At 37.9% G+C, this 13,395-nt stretch overlaps 1 protein-coding gene across 1 annotated transcript in view; it reads right to left on the bottom strand.

Moving 5' to 3' along the window:
• thsd7ab (thrombospondin, type I, domain containing 7Ab) overlaps window positions 1-13,395 on the bottom strand; it is a 172,157-nt gene that overhangs the window by 96,581 nt on the left and 62,181 nt on the right. The window contains exons 3-4 of the mRNA XM_072393679.1: window positions 8,983-9,231; window positions 7,504-7,688 (exon numbers count right to left, since the gene is read on the bottom strand). Of these exons, the coding sequence (XP_072249780.1) occupies window positions 7,504-7,688; window positions 8,983-9,231 (434 nt within the window). The remainder of the gene's footprint in view (window positions 1-7,503; window positions 7,689-8,982; window positions 9,232-13,395) is intronic.

Genomic DNA, 13,395 nt, shown 5'->3' on the forward strand with positions numbered 1-13,395 from the left:
GGCAGATTTTCCTTTGTTTAGTTTTATCCAGGTTTACACGCGTTTCTTAATTTTGCACTTTAATTCTAATTTTTTCATATTTATTTTTTATATCTTTTTATTTCTGTGCATGTCACATGGCAGGCTGCAGTCTATTGAGTTCAAATAAATACCAAATGTTCTAAAATACTGTAAATAGTGTTTTTATTCTTCAATCAGTTAATATGAACATCTTTTACGTTAAAGATGTTATACAACATGAAAAATAACCTCAGTTACTTTGCTGAGTAACTAATTACTCTTACAATGAGGTAACTGAGTTGCTAACTCAGTTACTTTTTGGGAAAAGTAATTTGTAACTGTAACTAACAACACTGCCCAACATATACTTGATCGGGAGCACGCTGCAGTTTTAAATGTAGCGAGAATGGGCATGATGAAAATATTATAGTCATGGGACATGTTGTCCAGGCGTGGACAATATGGAAAATGTCTGTAAAGGTTTTTGCAATAAATTATATTCCATAGTGTATTTGAACATCTGATCATCGCGTTTTTCTTACCTCATCCAAGTATTTTAAAGACCTGACACAGAAGTACAATAATAAAGGAAAGGACGTCATAATAAGGAGCAGAAGTCAAAATTAGGACAAAAAAGAGGGGGAAAAAAGTAGTCTCACAAATTGACTCAAACACAAGTTACATTCTTGGGTCATTGGTAACTATCATCTCCTCCCTTCCGATCGACTTAAATGGTCAGTTAGTTCTTCCTAACCAAGCACTACTGAGAGGAGGCGTTTTCATTGCCACATTTAATACTGACACAGGCAGTACGTCACTTACCGCTGCATAAGGATAAATGGCAATGTGCAGCAGCAGTTCTGTGTGTCAGAAGACGAAAAAAGGGCAATGCACGTGAATGGAAAACTGATTTCAAGGGCTCTTGTGAAAGCGGCAGAATGTGAAAAGTTGAGAATGAGAATGTGTTGGGAAGTTAGACACCATGGTTTCAAAGCCATGATGACTGTGGTCACAGTTATACATACAAAGGTGGGTTGTGTGTAGACACATAGGGTTATATCACCTTTATTATGTGAGCAAACAGCTATGTGCATGTGTTGCTAAATCTTGACACTTCCAACTTCCAGATTTTTCTTTTTAGTGATTCATTGCAGTTACCATGTGGAGATGCTAAGAAACATTATCGACCGCTTATTTCACTCTTAATGTTTCCTATACCATGTTTAAAAAGAACTCCACATGGGCATGTTAACAATGTTAAATTCTTATATTCTTCTGCAGGCAGTCTTTAAAGTCAGTTGACTGTTAAAATAGCGGGAGAGATGACCAAAATATCAACTCTCACAAGGCAGGAAATACTGCTTTAGGGATCCATGTGCTCCGACAGATCCAAGCCTGAAGTTACCCAGCTTTAGCTACAGAACTGCTGGAAGAAATTACTTAGGGTGTGATACTGATCTGAGGTCAGATTGAAGCTACTCCACCATAAAGATTAAGGTTAAGATTTAGAAGGTGGTAAGCTGATTTTGAATCCTGGCCTTGGGGTATCTTCCAGCCTTTTGCATCGTGCTATTTATGTATGAGACGGGGGGAAAGGAGAGCGCTGGTAGCAACAGCAGCAAACCTCCCTGAGCCACCGTCTGCCTCTCTGTCTCAGTGGTATGCTGGGAGATTACCCCCCCAATGGAGAGAGACGAAACCCTGTGCCAAGATGATAAGAAATTTGTGCATGTGTGTGCTTGTGCAAACTCACACACAATTCCCATATATTTCCATGCAGCCAGCCATGGCAACGCCACTAAACATGCTTGTATGTATGCAACATACAACTCCCATGTATGATCACTGCATTTTTTGTCCTGACATATGTACTATATCCTCTCAATTGGCCTGTTTTCGCTATAGGCCTTCATCTTGAAGTAATAAAGATAGACAGAGGAAGAACATACAATCTCATAACAAACATTATTTCATTCCTTCATACTGTGTAAGATTCTTTGTCTGAACACTGTCTGTTATTGGATTTAATCTCAGCAACCAGACTCATTATTCTTTAATTAGGGCTGATAGACACAGAACTAAAAGACTGCAGATCAATTCAACTTCAGAGAAACAATGCTGAGGCGATGCAAATTCACTGCTAGCTCTTCCCTCATTTATTATAAATGAAATCAATGTCTCACAAAATAACTTCAGACTAATATTAGAACCATTACAGAATTACAGAGAAGCACAATGCATAATAGACAGCTCTTTCTCTTTAATAAATCCTTATTTTGCTGTAGCTCATGAATGTAGCATAACAAGGGCCACAGATCAGTTGCAGAAAATGTGTGCGTATAAAAAACAGCTTTTTGTGGTGTTTGGTTGCAACTCTTCCATCTCTTATGTTTTGCTCTGAAGTCAGAGTTGATCGCTTCAGTTACTTTTTATTCATTTAAAAGTTTTGTTTGGGATTCATCGCTGAGAACAGCAATAAAAGAAGATTTCCTTTTCTCTGGTTCGCTGTCATCGTCATGTCTATTAGGTTATGTTTTTTTTTTTTATGCAAATGAATAATTAGGGGAGTATCCACATGCTTAAAAGATCTGAGTTAAAATCCGGGTTATGCTCATGCAATTTGACTATTTGACAAAGACTATGATTTCTAAAAGGAAGCCACACATGCATGGCTTTATAAGTCTTGTGAAAAAATGCTTATGCACATTTATGCTTTTGTGCATACACACAGTTTCAATGTGGCCCCTGGAGTTGCATCAGTGATTCGTGAATCCAATTCTAAACTTTTGCCTCATATTTATCTTAAATTCTTGGGAACTTTTAAAGAACTAGCTCAATAAATCAAGCTCACTAAAATAAACAGTTTTTAGCTAGAAACGACTGTGATGTGAGCAATATGCGATGGGATCTAGCAACAAACAAATTGCACATTGCAACCTCAAACTAAAATGTCTACAAAAAACACCAAAAGCCCATTCTAGAGCTATGGTTGGCTTTGTCCAGTCTTGGCTAACATGACAGTGCATCATGGTGGTAGGAAGAGGGTGAGAACCTAGGGTATCTTTGGATAGAAACTGCTGTTTCTGTGATTGTAAAACAAAGAAAACAGAATTCTTTTTGCATTTCTACTGACAGCCTCAATAACTTCACGCGTAGACTGAGTCATTAAGTGAGGAAAAACGAACTCCGGTCAGGAAGTTAGCTCAGATCTATCAACCATTAATAGTAAACTAATCTAATAAACTAATAACTAAGTAAACTAATCTTTTTCATCGCTAACTCAACTGATATCTTTTTTCAACACTTCTTTAAAATTGTTATATTCATAGTTTTTGTTGCTTTAGCTCTTGTAGGTCAACAGCAAACATTTAGAAATAGGTATGCAAATTGATGCACAGACTCTCTTGTTCGTTTAAAGGGGTTTAAAGACATTAACTTTCTTTCAGCCTGTCAGTTTGCATTACATAAAATTGTGACAATAAACAACAAAACTGAAAAAAATCAGTTTAAATATCTAGAAAATCTGTTCTGTGTTTAGTCAAACATCTACATATAACTGCATCTACTGCAATAAGACGGGTGGGCGTCTTTCGACATTTGACTCATGTTGTAAGTGGGAATCCCACCTGGTTTTAGATTTTTCCTCTCCCTCACGTGATCATGATTGGTCTCCTTAAGCTTAGCCTTCACTAATGTCTTTAACACCCTCATAAGAGGGCAGCTTTGACTCTAAGCTGCCTTGACAAGTGTCAGATATGAAGGCCTTTGCATCTCCCTGCTCTAAATGCCTTTAAAAGCAGCAGCCCAAAGTCTAAATAATGTGTGTGATTTTAAAGGAAAATGTTGCAGGCACACTATATAAATAGAATATTGTATGTCATTATATATATATTTGGATATTAACTGATATTAACTGATTCTAAATGTGGGCTAAAGTCTGTTGCAAATATTTGATATATAATTATGCACCACACATTCATAAGGGGACGGCAGTTCTTAAACTGTGTGGGGGATTTGGACGATGTACAAGTGACATGTCAGAGAGCTTGTTCTAATTATTGTTATACTAGATAATTAAGCTGATGTATGACAGGCTGTGTAGTTTGATGCTGTAACATCTGATGCACACAGCCACTGTGTGTACTTTAGTTACAGAACGGACCAAACCTCCTGAGATCTATAACACTGAATAAGTTCCCTGAACATAATGGGATTTATTTAATAACTTATCTATAGAAAGGTCGCAGAGAAAGAACTTTCAACAAAACCCTGATATGAAACATCTGTGAAGTATGAGTTTGTTTTTAGAAAAGTGTTTTGGATCAAATCAATGACTGCTTACAATCAGGTTTCTGCCCAAAACAGCACCGAAACTGCGCTTAAAGCTATTAAATACTATCCGCCTCAGTAATGAATCAGGGAATAATATCGTGTGGCATTTGAAACTGGATTATGAATAACTGAAAAACTAGGCCTGGACCTCACAAGAACTGGGATTGGTCACAGTGGTTCCCATGGTTTGGATCTCACTAAGAAAATAGAGAACATATGCCAGTAATGATGGTTATGAATCTGAGAGAAATCCAATGAGATTTGGAGACCATCGATACTCAATTATTTTTAGCCTGGATATGACTTAAGGTTTTTTTTTTAATCTCAGCTGAATAAATGATAAGTGGATCAGTCTAACAGTCCTTAAAGACCTTCTGTATCCGTGCAGTTTAGCAGTAATTGTGTGTGTGTGTGTGTTGGGGGGGGGTTAGAGGTTTGTGCACACTCTGACACTAGAGCACTAAATACTACTATAACACCCACATCAAATATCTTGGTGTATCATTAACAAGTATTTAAATGCAGGTGTTCAAAGTGCTCCAATCAGGATTTATATATGCTAATCAATGGTTTCATTTGTTCTAAATCTACATATTGTGATGCACTCCTTACTGCCCTTCCCCATAAGACCTCCAGACATCTGCAGCTCATTTAAAATGCTGCTACAAGCCTGGAAGGTGTGACTGTTCAGCTGGTGGTGCCCCCAGTTCAAACAAAACAAGGTGAAATTGAGGCCAACTGCTGGTATGAGCGCGCCCGTGCAACATAGGCTTGCTCCTATTTTTTCACATTTATATTTCACCTATTTGAGCAACACTTTCTTATCCAAAGCAACTGACAGGTGATGAACACTGAGGACAATGCAAGGTTCAGTGTCTTGCCCAAGAACACTTTGACATGCAGACTAGGGAAGCTAGCGATCAAAACAGCAACCTTTCGTTTGTCTGACAACCACTATGAGAAGACTGCTGCCATTTCCTCCGCTTTTAACCAACATGCCAATTTCTCCTACTTCCTAAATACTGTTTTACACTTATCTACGTACTTTATTCTACTGTACATTTTATTTAAGTTTAATTCAAATTGTAGTTTTAAGTAACTAATTTAAATGTTATAGATTTAATTCATAATAGTTTGCAAAAGCCTTGAGCTGTCTCTCATTTCTTTATGTTTTGCTTCAAAGCAGCCAACCTTTGCTGTAACCCTTAAAAACGGTCTTGAGCAATAGTTCTCCAGGCTTTCTGAAGGTCTTTCAAAGTGAGAGATCATTGCATTTTTTAAGAATTATTTAAGCCACTTAACTCCGACCTACAAATCATTCAAGAATAAAAAAGGCATTTAACTCAAGGGATGAGCCGGTGTGGTGTCCACACATAACAGACAACTTAGCAAAGAAGCTATTTAAAATCGTATCTTTAGATACTTTGTTACTAGCAGCCTGTCACAGACACATGTCATCTGTTCCCATTTCTTTAGTTGCATCTATGAAAAATGCCAAAGATAACAGAGTTTGAAAGACAGAAAATAGGATTTTTGCACCTGCAAGGGGATTCCCAAAGAGCTAATAGCTGAAAACTTGGCATATCTCAGCATGGTGAGAAATGTGTCCTTGAAATAAAACAAGATCTAAACATGAAATAAAAGAAGAAGTGGACTGAAAATCAGTGGCAACAGGTCTTCCCAGAGCCTGGACCTCAACATTACTGAAGCAGTGTGGGATCATCTTGACAGAGAATGGAACAAAAGGCAGCCAACATCCAAAGAAGAGCTTTGGGATGTCCTTCAAGAAGCCTGGTGAACTATTGCTGAAGACTCCTTAAAGAAATGACAGAAAGCTAAAGAGGATTCAGGCTGTGTTGGAGAATAAAGGAGCTCAGACGAAATATGGACTTGTTACAATTGTACAAACTTTGTTTTTACCTTATATACTGCATGTCCACATGCTTTACTGGTGTTATTTAAAGGAATGAGAGGGAGGCTCAATACTTTTGCTCAGTATTGTATCTTTTAGTGCTATTTTTTTCTTCCAACGCTTTGAATAAAACACTTTGAATAAGCTTTGCTTTATTTAAAACTTGCATTTGAAAAACCACCAGGATGAGGTTGAGGAGTTTTCCCATTTCCAACTTTGTTCATAGAAACTTTTTTATGATTATGAACCATTCATCAGACAATAAAAGACCATACAGTGGCTATAATTAATTTACTATGAAAGATTTAGCTTTGTTTTCAGAGGTGGCACAGACCGATGCTGCCTTCATTTAAAAAAAAAAAAGAAAAAAATTGAGTGGACTCAAATGGTTGCAGATTTGCTCCCAAGGTTGTAAGATTAGGTGAAGATGCATTCTGACAATTTGAAAAATGTTTCACCTTGGGAGAAAAAATTGATCTGCTGCCACTGATAAACATACAGAGTATTGTAACTCTAAAAATATGCCTGTCGGATAAAAAGCTGAAAGAGGGAGAGCTCCTGGTGTTTCCGAGGCTGAGCTGTCACAAAAACGCAGCACACAGACACAATATGTACACGAACTCAGGCTTTTAGCTACAGATTGTCTGTAAAGTTGAGACATTGCTTGTTTTATACGGAAATCAACAGACTGCCTAAACACTCCAGAATCAATTTATGCAAATAAATGAGAAGAGGATTTGGTTTGAATAAGTAATAAAAAGTGCTTTAAGTCACAAATAAGAGACCTGAAAAAACAGGACAAAATGTGACTTTGATAGAGGAAGGATGCTCTTCTAAGGGATGCACCACTCTGACTTTTTCTCTCCTGATGCTTTGCTGAGGCTGACTATTCAACCACCTGCATAAAATATTAACTGTCTACCCCCTGGAAATTGGATCATTTTGTTGTAAAGGAACAATAAACTCAGGATAATGGGGGAACTAAAGTCCACAGCCCCATTGTGTGTGAATGAGTCTAACTAATGGCAGAAGCTGATTTTTATGGCCAGTACCTGATTTGAATATTAATGAATTGAGTGTTGACACTGGCATCCATCTGACATTTAGATTTGTGCATCCCTAATATAATTTTAAGGCTCTATACAGGGTTTATACTCAAGGGGAAAGCATCGTGTCTCAAGTTAAGATATAAATAACTACAGTCTGACAACTGAGGTATGTTCAGGGCTTACAGAGGACATAAAAAAGCTCAACTTTACCTTTGTCTCTTTCTTTAAGATCGTTGAGGTATTTCAGAAGCTCAGCATTGGCCTGGACACAAAACACCTCCCTTGTCTGCAGACCTCCACCACAAAGACCCGTCATGTTGCTACGTCGACGGTCTTGTTGGCTCAGCAACAAGTCAACCCGACAGTCGCTCCACTCGGTGGTTCTCCACGTGTAACTACAAAGTGGAGACAGCACGAAAGGACATGAGTGACACTGTCCTGTGTGGAGTACAATCCCAAATCAAAAACAAGCAACCAGTTAAAAACATAGTGATTTTTTTTATTGCAGACAGTATGAACCCATGATTTGTGGCATCAACTTAACTCAATCTGTTAATGAATATCCATTTTTTTGTATTCAAGGCATGAAAAACATTCCAAAAGAATTTGGGAGGGGAGAAAGTTATCCTTTCAAATGGGTGACGTCAACAGGTGACTTTGACCACAATTTGGTGGAAAAGCAGAATCCAACAAAGGCTGAGTCTCGTAGCAAAGAAAGGCAGAGGATCTCCAGTTTGTTATTCACATAAAAAAATCAGGAGGGATTTGCATATTTCTCTATCTACAGTGCAGAATATAATTAAAAGATTCAGGGAATATCCTTTTGGGACAAGAGTTCCACAGCTTTATCTAAAAAACAAGAATAAAACCTGTTGTCTCTAATGACTTTGAAAATGAAAATTGTTTTGTTCTAAGATGTCGATATATCTTAATCAGAATCTAGAGGACATGACTTACCCATATGTTATGTATCATAATTATTAGTAGAGTATTGAGTAGCAGGACAGTAAAGAGAGTCTGTCAAAAACTCAGTCACAGCAAAGCTGCTAGTCTGGGGCATTTGGTAGAGTGAAGAGAATTTCTACATGAATAAATTATACATAAATGCATCACAGACCAATTTTGACCAGTCTGACAGAAAATCAAACACTTTCCTGAATTGAATTAGAAATATATAGCTCTTTATGCTGAAATGAATGTCAAATGATGATATGGGTTGAAACTGAGCCATCGAGAAACCTGAATCATTTTGAATGAGAGTGCAGTTTTCTAGGATTCTAAATACCCTTTTTCTCCTATTGTCTTTACTTTGTCTGGCACCTGCCCAAGCACTTATACTGATCTATCTCCATATGCTGTTTCACAAGCACACACACTCATGGGCCACCCCGGAGAGCAAATTAGCTTGGTGATATATGTCAAGGGGGGTCAACAGAAAGTATGTGCAGCCTCAGCCAACACTTTGATTTTACTGTGCCTGAGCATGACTGAAATACAGATTGAATTCCTGTAGTGTTTCATAGCAGCTTTTTAACCTCCCAATAACAAAGAGAAGGATGTTGTTGATTGCTTCTTGTTATGCAATATCCTGGTATAAGTTATGAAACCCACATTCACAATATTCAAACCTCCCTCATCTATCTCCGCTGCGCTCAAAGCCTCCCTCCACAGCAATCACGAGGAACTCACGTGGAGCAGGGTGGCACGCCATCGCCCGGAGGTTCGCAGGATTCCGTCTCTTCCAGCGGCGGGCACTCAGCTCCCTCACCCACAGGGAACTGGAGCACCTGTCTTTTCCGAGTGCGATTGCCTCTGGGAAACTCGGGGTCCACGCAGATCTTGGAGCAGGAGCTCCACTCGGCCCAGTCGGTAACCTGGCAGTCTTTAGGAAGGACGCAGGACTGGATGGTCAACGGCAGATCCCTCGGTGTGCACAAGCTGCAGCGGAAGAAGGTGGAGAGGGAAGTGAGGCCGTGAAATGCTTTTATCTAGGTAGAATCAGTGTTTGATCCTGCCCATAGAATAACTAACTGATTGATCCATTTATCATTTCACGATCACAGTTCTTCAGAAGATCATGCAGTTGACTGATTTTTTCCAATGCCAGTATGCCAACAGTATTTGCATCAGCAGAACCCAAAAAGGTGACACAACATAATGTGCAAAGCTTCGACTTTAACTCTCTGTCCTTGACTGATGCCGCAGTGTCATCAGTTTTTCTCATTAGCATATGCAAATGTGAACTGAGAGTTTGAGTATCAATAAGTCTCGAGTGTGAAGACAAGCAAAACAACCTCTGATCTACTGTTCGCAGATGTCTTCTGATCATCTAAACAACATTTACAAGTAATGAGTAACCTTTTCCTTTTTGGGTCTCTTTCTAATCATTAGAAATTTGTTCTAACCAAAGCAGACTCATTCTGGATGTCTTTACCCTTGAGGCAATGCAGCTGACGAGCTATTAGTGCTAATTACGTCTCTGCTTCATTTAGAAACCTCTCATTTAGATGCCGCTGCCACACTTCACCTCCAGTATCTCAGGGTTTGGGTATGAATCAGGAAACGTATGAGCAGTTTTTCTCTTTCTCAGCACTCCGGTGTCTTTGCAGATTAAAACACCTCTGCTGTCTTTGAAGTCGCACTGAAGCGACACTGTGAAGAATCTTGCTTTTGTTTTTCTGCCAAGCTCTCACAGTGTGCCGGTTCATCCTGCTTTGCAATAAAACAATGAGGAATTTAAACAGTAAATGTGACGCACTGAGGGTGATGGCTCGATTTCTTTTTTCACACGGAACTTCTTGTGTTTTAAAAAGCCCTTAATGCCGCCAGTGACCCATTTTTCGCTGCTTGTCGTGTGTACGCCGCAGCATTTTGGTGGAGATCTCAGAGTTGTAGAAAGAGGTCATTATTGCTTCTTCTCAATCATTCAGACAGAATGAGGACAAAATTATTTTCTATCTAAATAAGTAATTTGAAGTCAGAAAAATGCTCATTTTAAAGCCTATAGGTTTTACATCGTGACTTCCAACAATGGAGTCAAAGGATACAGATATTCAAGAAATTCTGCAAGTTGTATTTCAGCCTTTATTTCTTCCTTTGCACGAATCAAAACAAAGCACCTTGAAATGGTCTAAAAACACAAATGTAAGTAATTAAAAGAAAGCATTTTACAACTTAAGATACTTAGAGTAAAAGCAAAGAAATAGCTCCAGATAAGATTAGACTTTAAATGAGTTCAATACGCTCAGCGTTATAAGTGATAATGTCATGTGAAATACTCCAGAGAGGCCACTGATCAACCAGGCCAGAAGCAGAAGGCTCAGCTTCTAGAAAGCGGCCTGTTTGGGACATGTCGGGGACTGTAGAGAAAGAAACAGCCTAATGACAGATGTTCATCAAACAAAATTCGAAATGAAGTGAGCAAGATGTTCAGGGGGTGTCTGGCTAGAAGAAGACTGGCTCTTTGCATCACTGGGAAGTTTGTTCCACTTTTCTGAAAGTGTCAAAAACAACCATGAATATTTAAGGACAAGAAATAAACAAGTCAAGGATTAATATTTATGCTCCTATGGGCATATGAGTTCTTTTCACGGTTATTTTCAGATATTTGATCCTAGTTACTGGTGAGAGCCCTGTGCTAACAAAGCATTAATGAATAGATTTAGAACATAATTGATTATATCCTCGAATACAAGCAGGGTGAAACATATCTGATTTGAATGGAGGATTGCTCCACTGATTCTTCCCAGGAGATTAGAGACCTCCAAAACCAAGTTTATAGAGAACAGCCATGAAATTTTACAGTCAGCTGTGGAATAGAAGAAAAAACAGATGGATCAAAAGAAACAGCTCATTATGAAAAAAGCTAATTGCTTTTGAACCATGAAAAGTCAGAGGTTCATCACATAACATAGAAAGAATAACTGATAGCTACACGAATTTTCATCAGTTTCAGTTTCTGAACCACAGTGTCAGTTAATTTCGGTGTTTGAGAAGTGTACGACATCTATAGTTCTGTGAGATTCATAAGAAATGGGGCACCACCAAAGAGCATAAATCCATTTTTTGATGGTTAGCAGCTATAATCCTGTATTTTTGGGTTACTTAAAAATCTAGGAAAATCCTCCTGCAGTCCACATGGTCGAGCAGCTGAATCTGTGTGAAAACTACAACACCAACAAGGACTATGTAAAACAGATGGAGGTAGCTACCGTGGCATCACCAATTAGTCTATGGACTCACATTGAATATTTAAAATCTTTGATTTTAGTGATTTCGCCATCACTATCTTGGACTTTTAAGCCAGAAGTAACGAATAAGCAGCAGGTAAGAAACTGCATACAAACGTGTAATTGGACCACAATTTAAAAGATGACATCATGCAAATTAAGCAAACTGAAATAGCAGTAGGTGAAAAACAGAATTTTTATGAAAATGAAAAGAAACACATCCGATATGCAAGAACTTTTTAATCAGCATAGTTTTTATCTGTTTTTTTTATTTGGATTTCCAAATTGGTGCGATTTTGGAGCAAATGTACTCAGCAAATTTCTAGAGGTGTAAATTCTGGAGTTGAGCAAACAATGTAAAAGTGGTAGATTTTTGGAGTTTATATTTTAGCTCTAACCTCAGATTATGTTCAGGAATACTCCCAGGCCAAATTAAGCAGCATGTTTTACCTCTACTCCTGCAGTTGATAAATAGCTAACTTCACCTTGATTATTCCCAGCATGTAGACAGCTCCTCTTAAATTCTAACCTTAGAAGATTTGGTCAATGAATGCGCATAATCTATTGTAACAGATACTGTTCAGCACAATAGTTTTTACATAAAATATTTCTACAGCATCCAGAGACAGCCTGACGGCTTTTAATGTGCTGTAAGAAAGTTAATGGGCATTATAATAAATGTAGTGGCTTTGACACCATGAATGAAAAGGTTTCTGGGAGCATGACGGGCCATGTGTTGGTACTATTTGGTCTATTAAATGTGAAATGACTGAGAAGTGCATCTTGGGTTAGATTTCATGTAGCTTTGATGATCTTAGTGGGAAGCACATGGAGTCCAACTTACCGCATAAGCTAATAAATAAAAAAAGTGTTATAAGTGTTAAATCTTAAATCATCTTATTTCTAATGAACTTTTTACTTTTTATAAGATATTAAGTCATTTGTGATGTGTTTCTTTTACACTAAATGTTAATTTAAAACAAAAGTTATACATTTTTTCCCTATATCTAGAGATCATAGTCCTTTGATAATTGTAATCAGATGGGCAGGCCTTTTAAAAATCGAAAAGACAAAAAAAAAGCAGTTAGAGAAGGGCAAGAAAATATTTTTGCATCTGTCTCAAATAAGCAAGAAGAAAAGTATTTTCCCATAAGCTTCGATTAAGAAAGACTCCTGCTGGTCACGAGAAAGAATGCAGGTTTAAGTTATTCCCACTTTGGCTTGATTTTTAAGGTTTTTAATACTGTACATACAAACTATGTAAGAAAAAGTCCCTGCACATTTCTGGTTGTTATTTTCATTAATAATTGCTTCTTTTTTTTCACTAACACGAACGAATGGATGGATTAAAAAGTTCTGCTAACACCGAGTCGTATAGATCACTGCTCAGCTGGACGAATGCAACCATGTTACATCTCACCGTACATTTTGAAAAGACGCTGGAAAAAAACTTCCTTCTTTACCTTTCGTACACTTTTTTAACATGTCTTAAATAGCAATTAAACTCTACTTCTGTGCTTACTCCTGTCTTACATGTATGGCCTCGACAGATGCATTTAAACCTGGCTACAGTGTCTTTTAAACCACAATCGGGTTATTTGCCTCACTGTTGCTTTAAATTGCTTTCCCATTTGGCTTTCTGATACATCATACGAAGCTAATATTCCCACTTTACATAAAGTGGCTGAGTGTAAATCGGGTCAGTAAGTTTAATGAGTGAAAACATCAATTAACCTCTCAAAGAAAAGCATCTTAGCTCGACAGATTGTGTGGGAAGAAGTGTGAAGCACTGCCTGACAATTACTGTCTCTTGTGAGTCGGATGTCAGCTTAGCAATACAAGTAATGGGGAACTATTGTCGCACTATTTTTTT

Source organism: Leuresthes tenuis, unplaced genomic scaffold (assembly GCF_036924035.1).
Source record: "Leuresthes tenuis unplaced genomic scaffold, fLeuTen1.0.hap1 SCAF_10, whole genome shotgun sequence".
Lineage (NCBI taxonomy): Eukaryota > Metazoa > Chordata > Actinopteri > Atheriniformes > Atherinopsidae > Leuresthes > Leuresthes tenuis.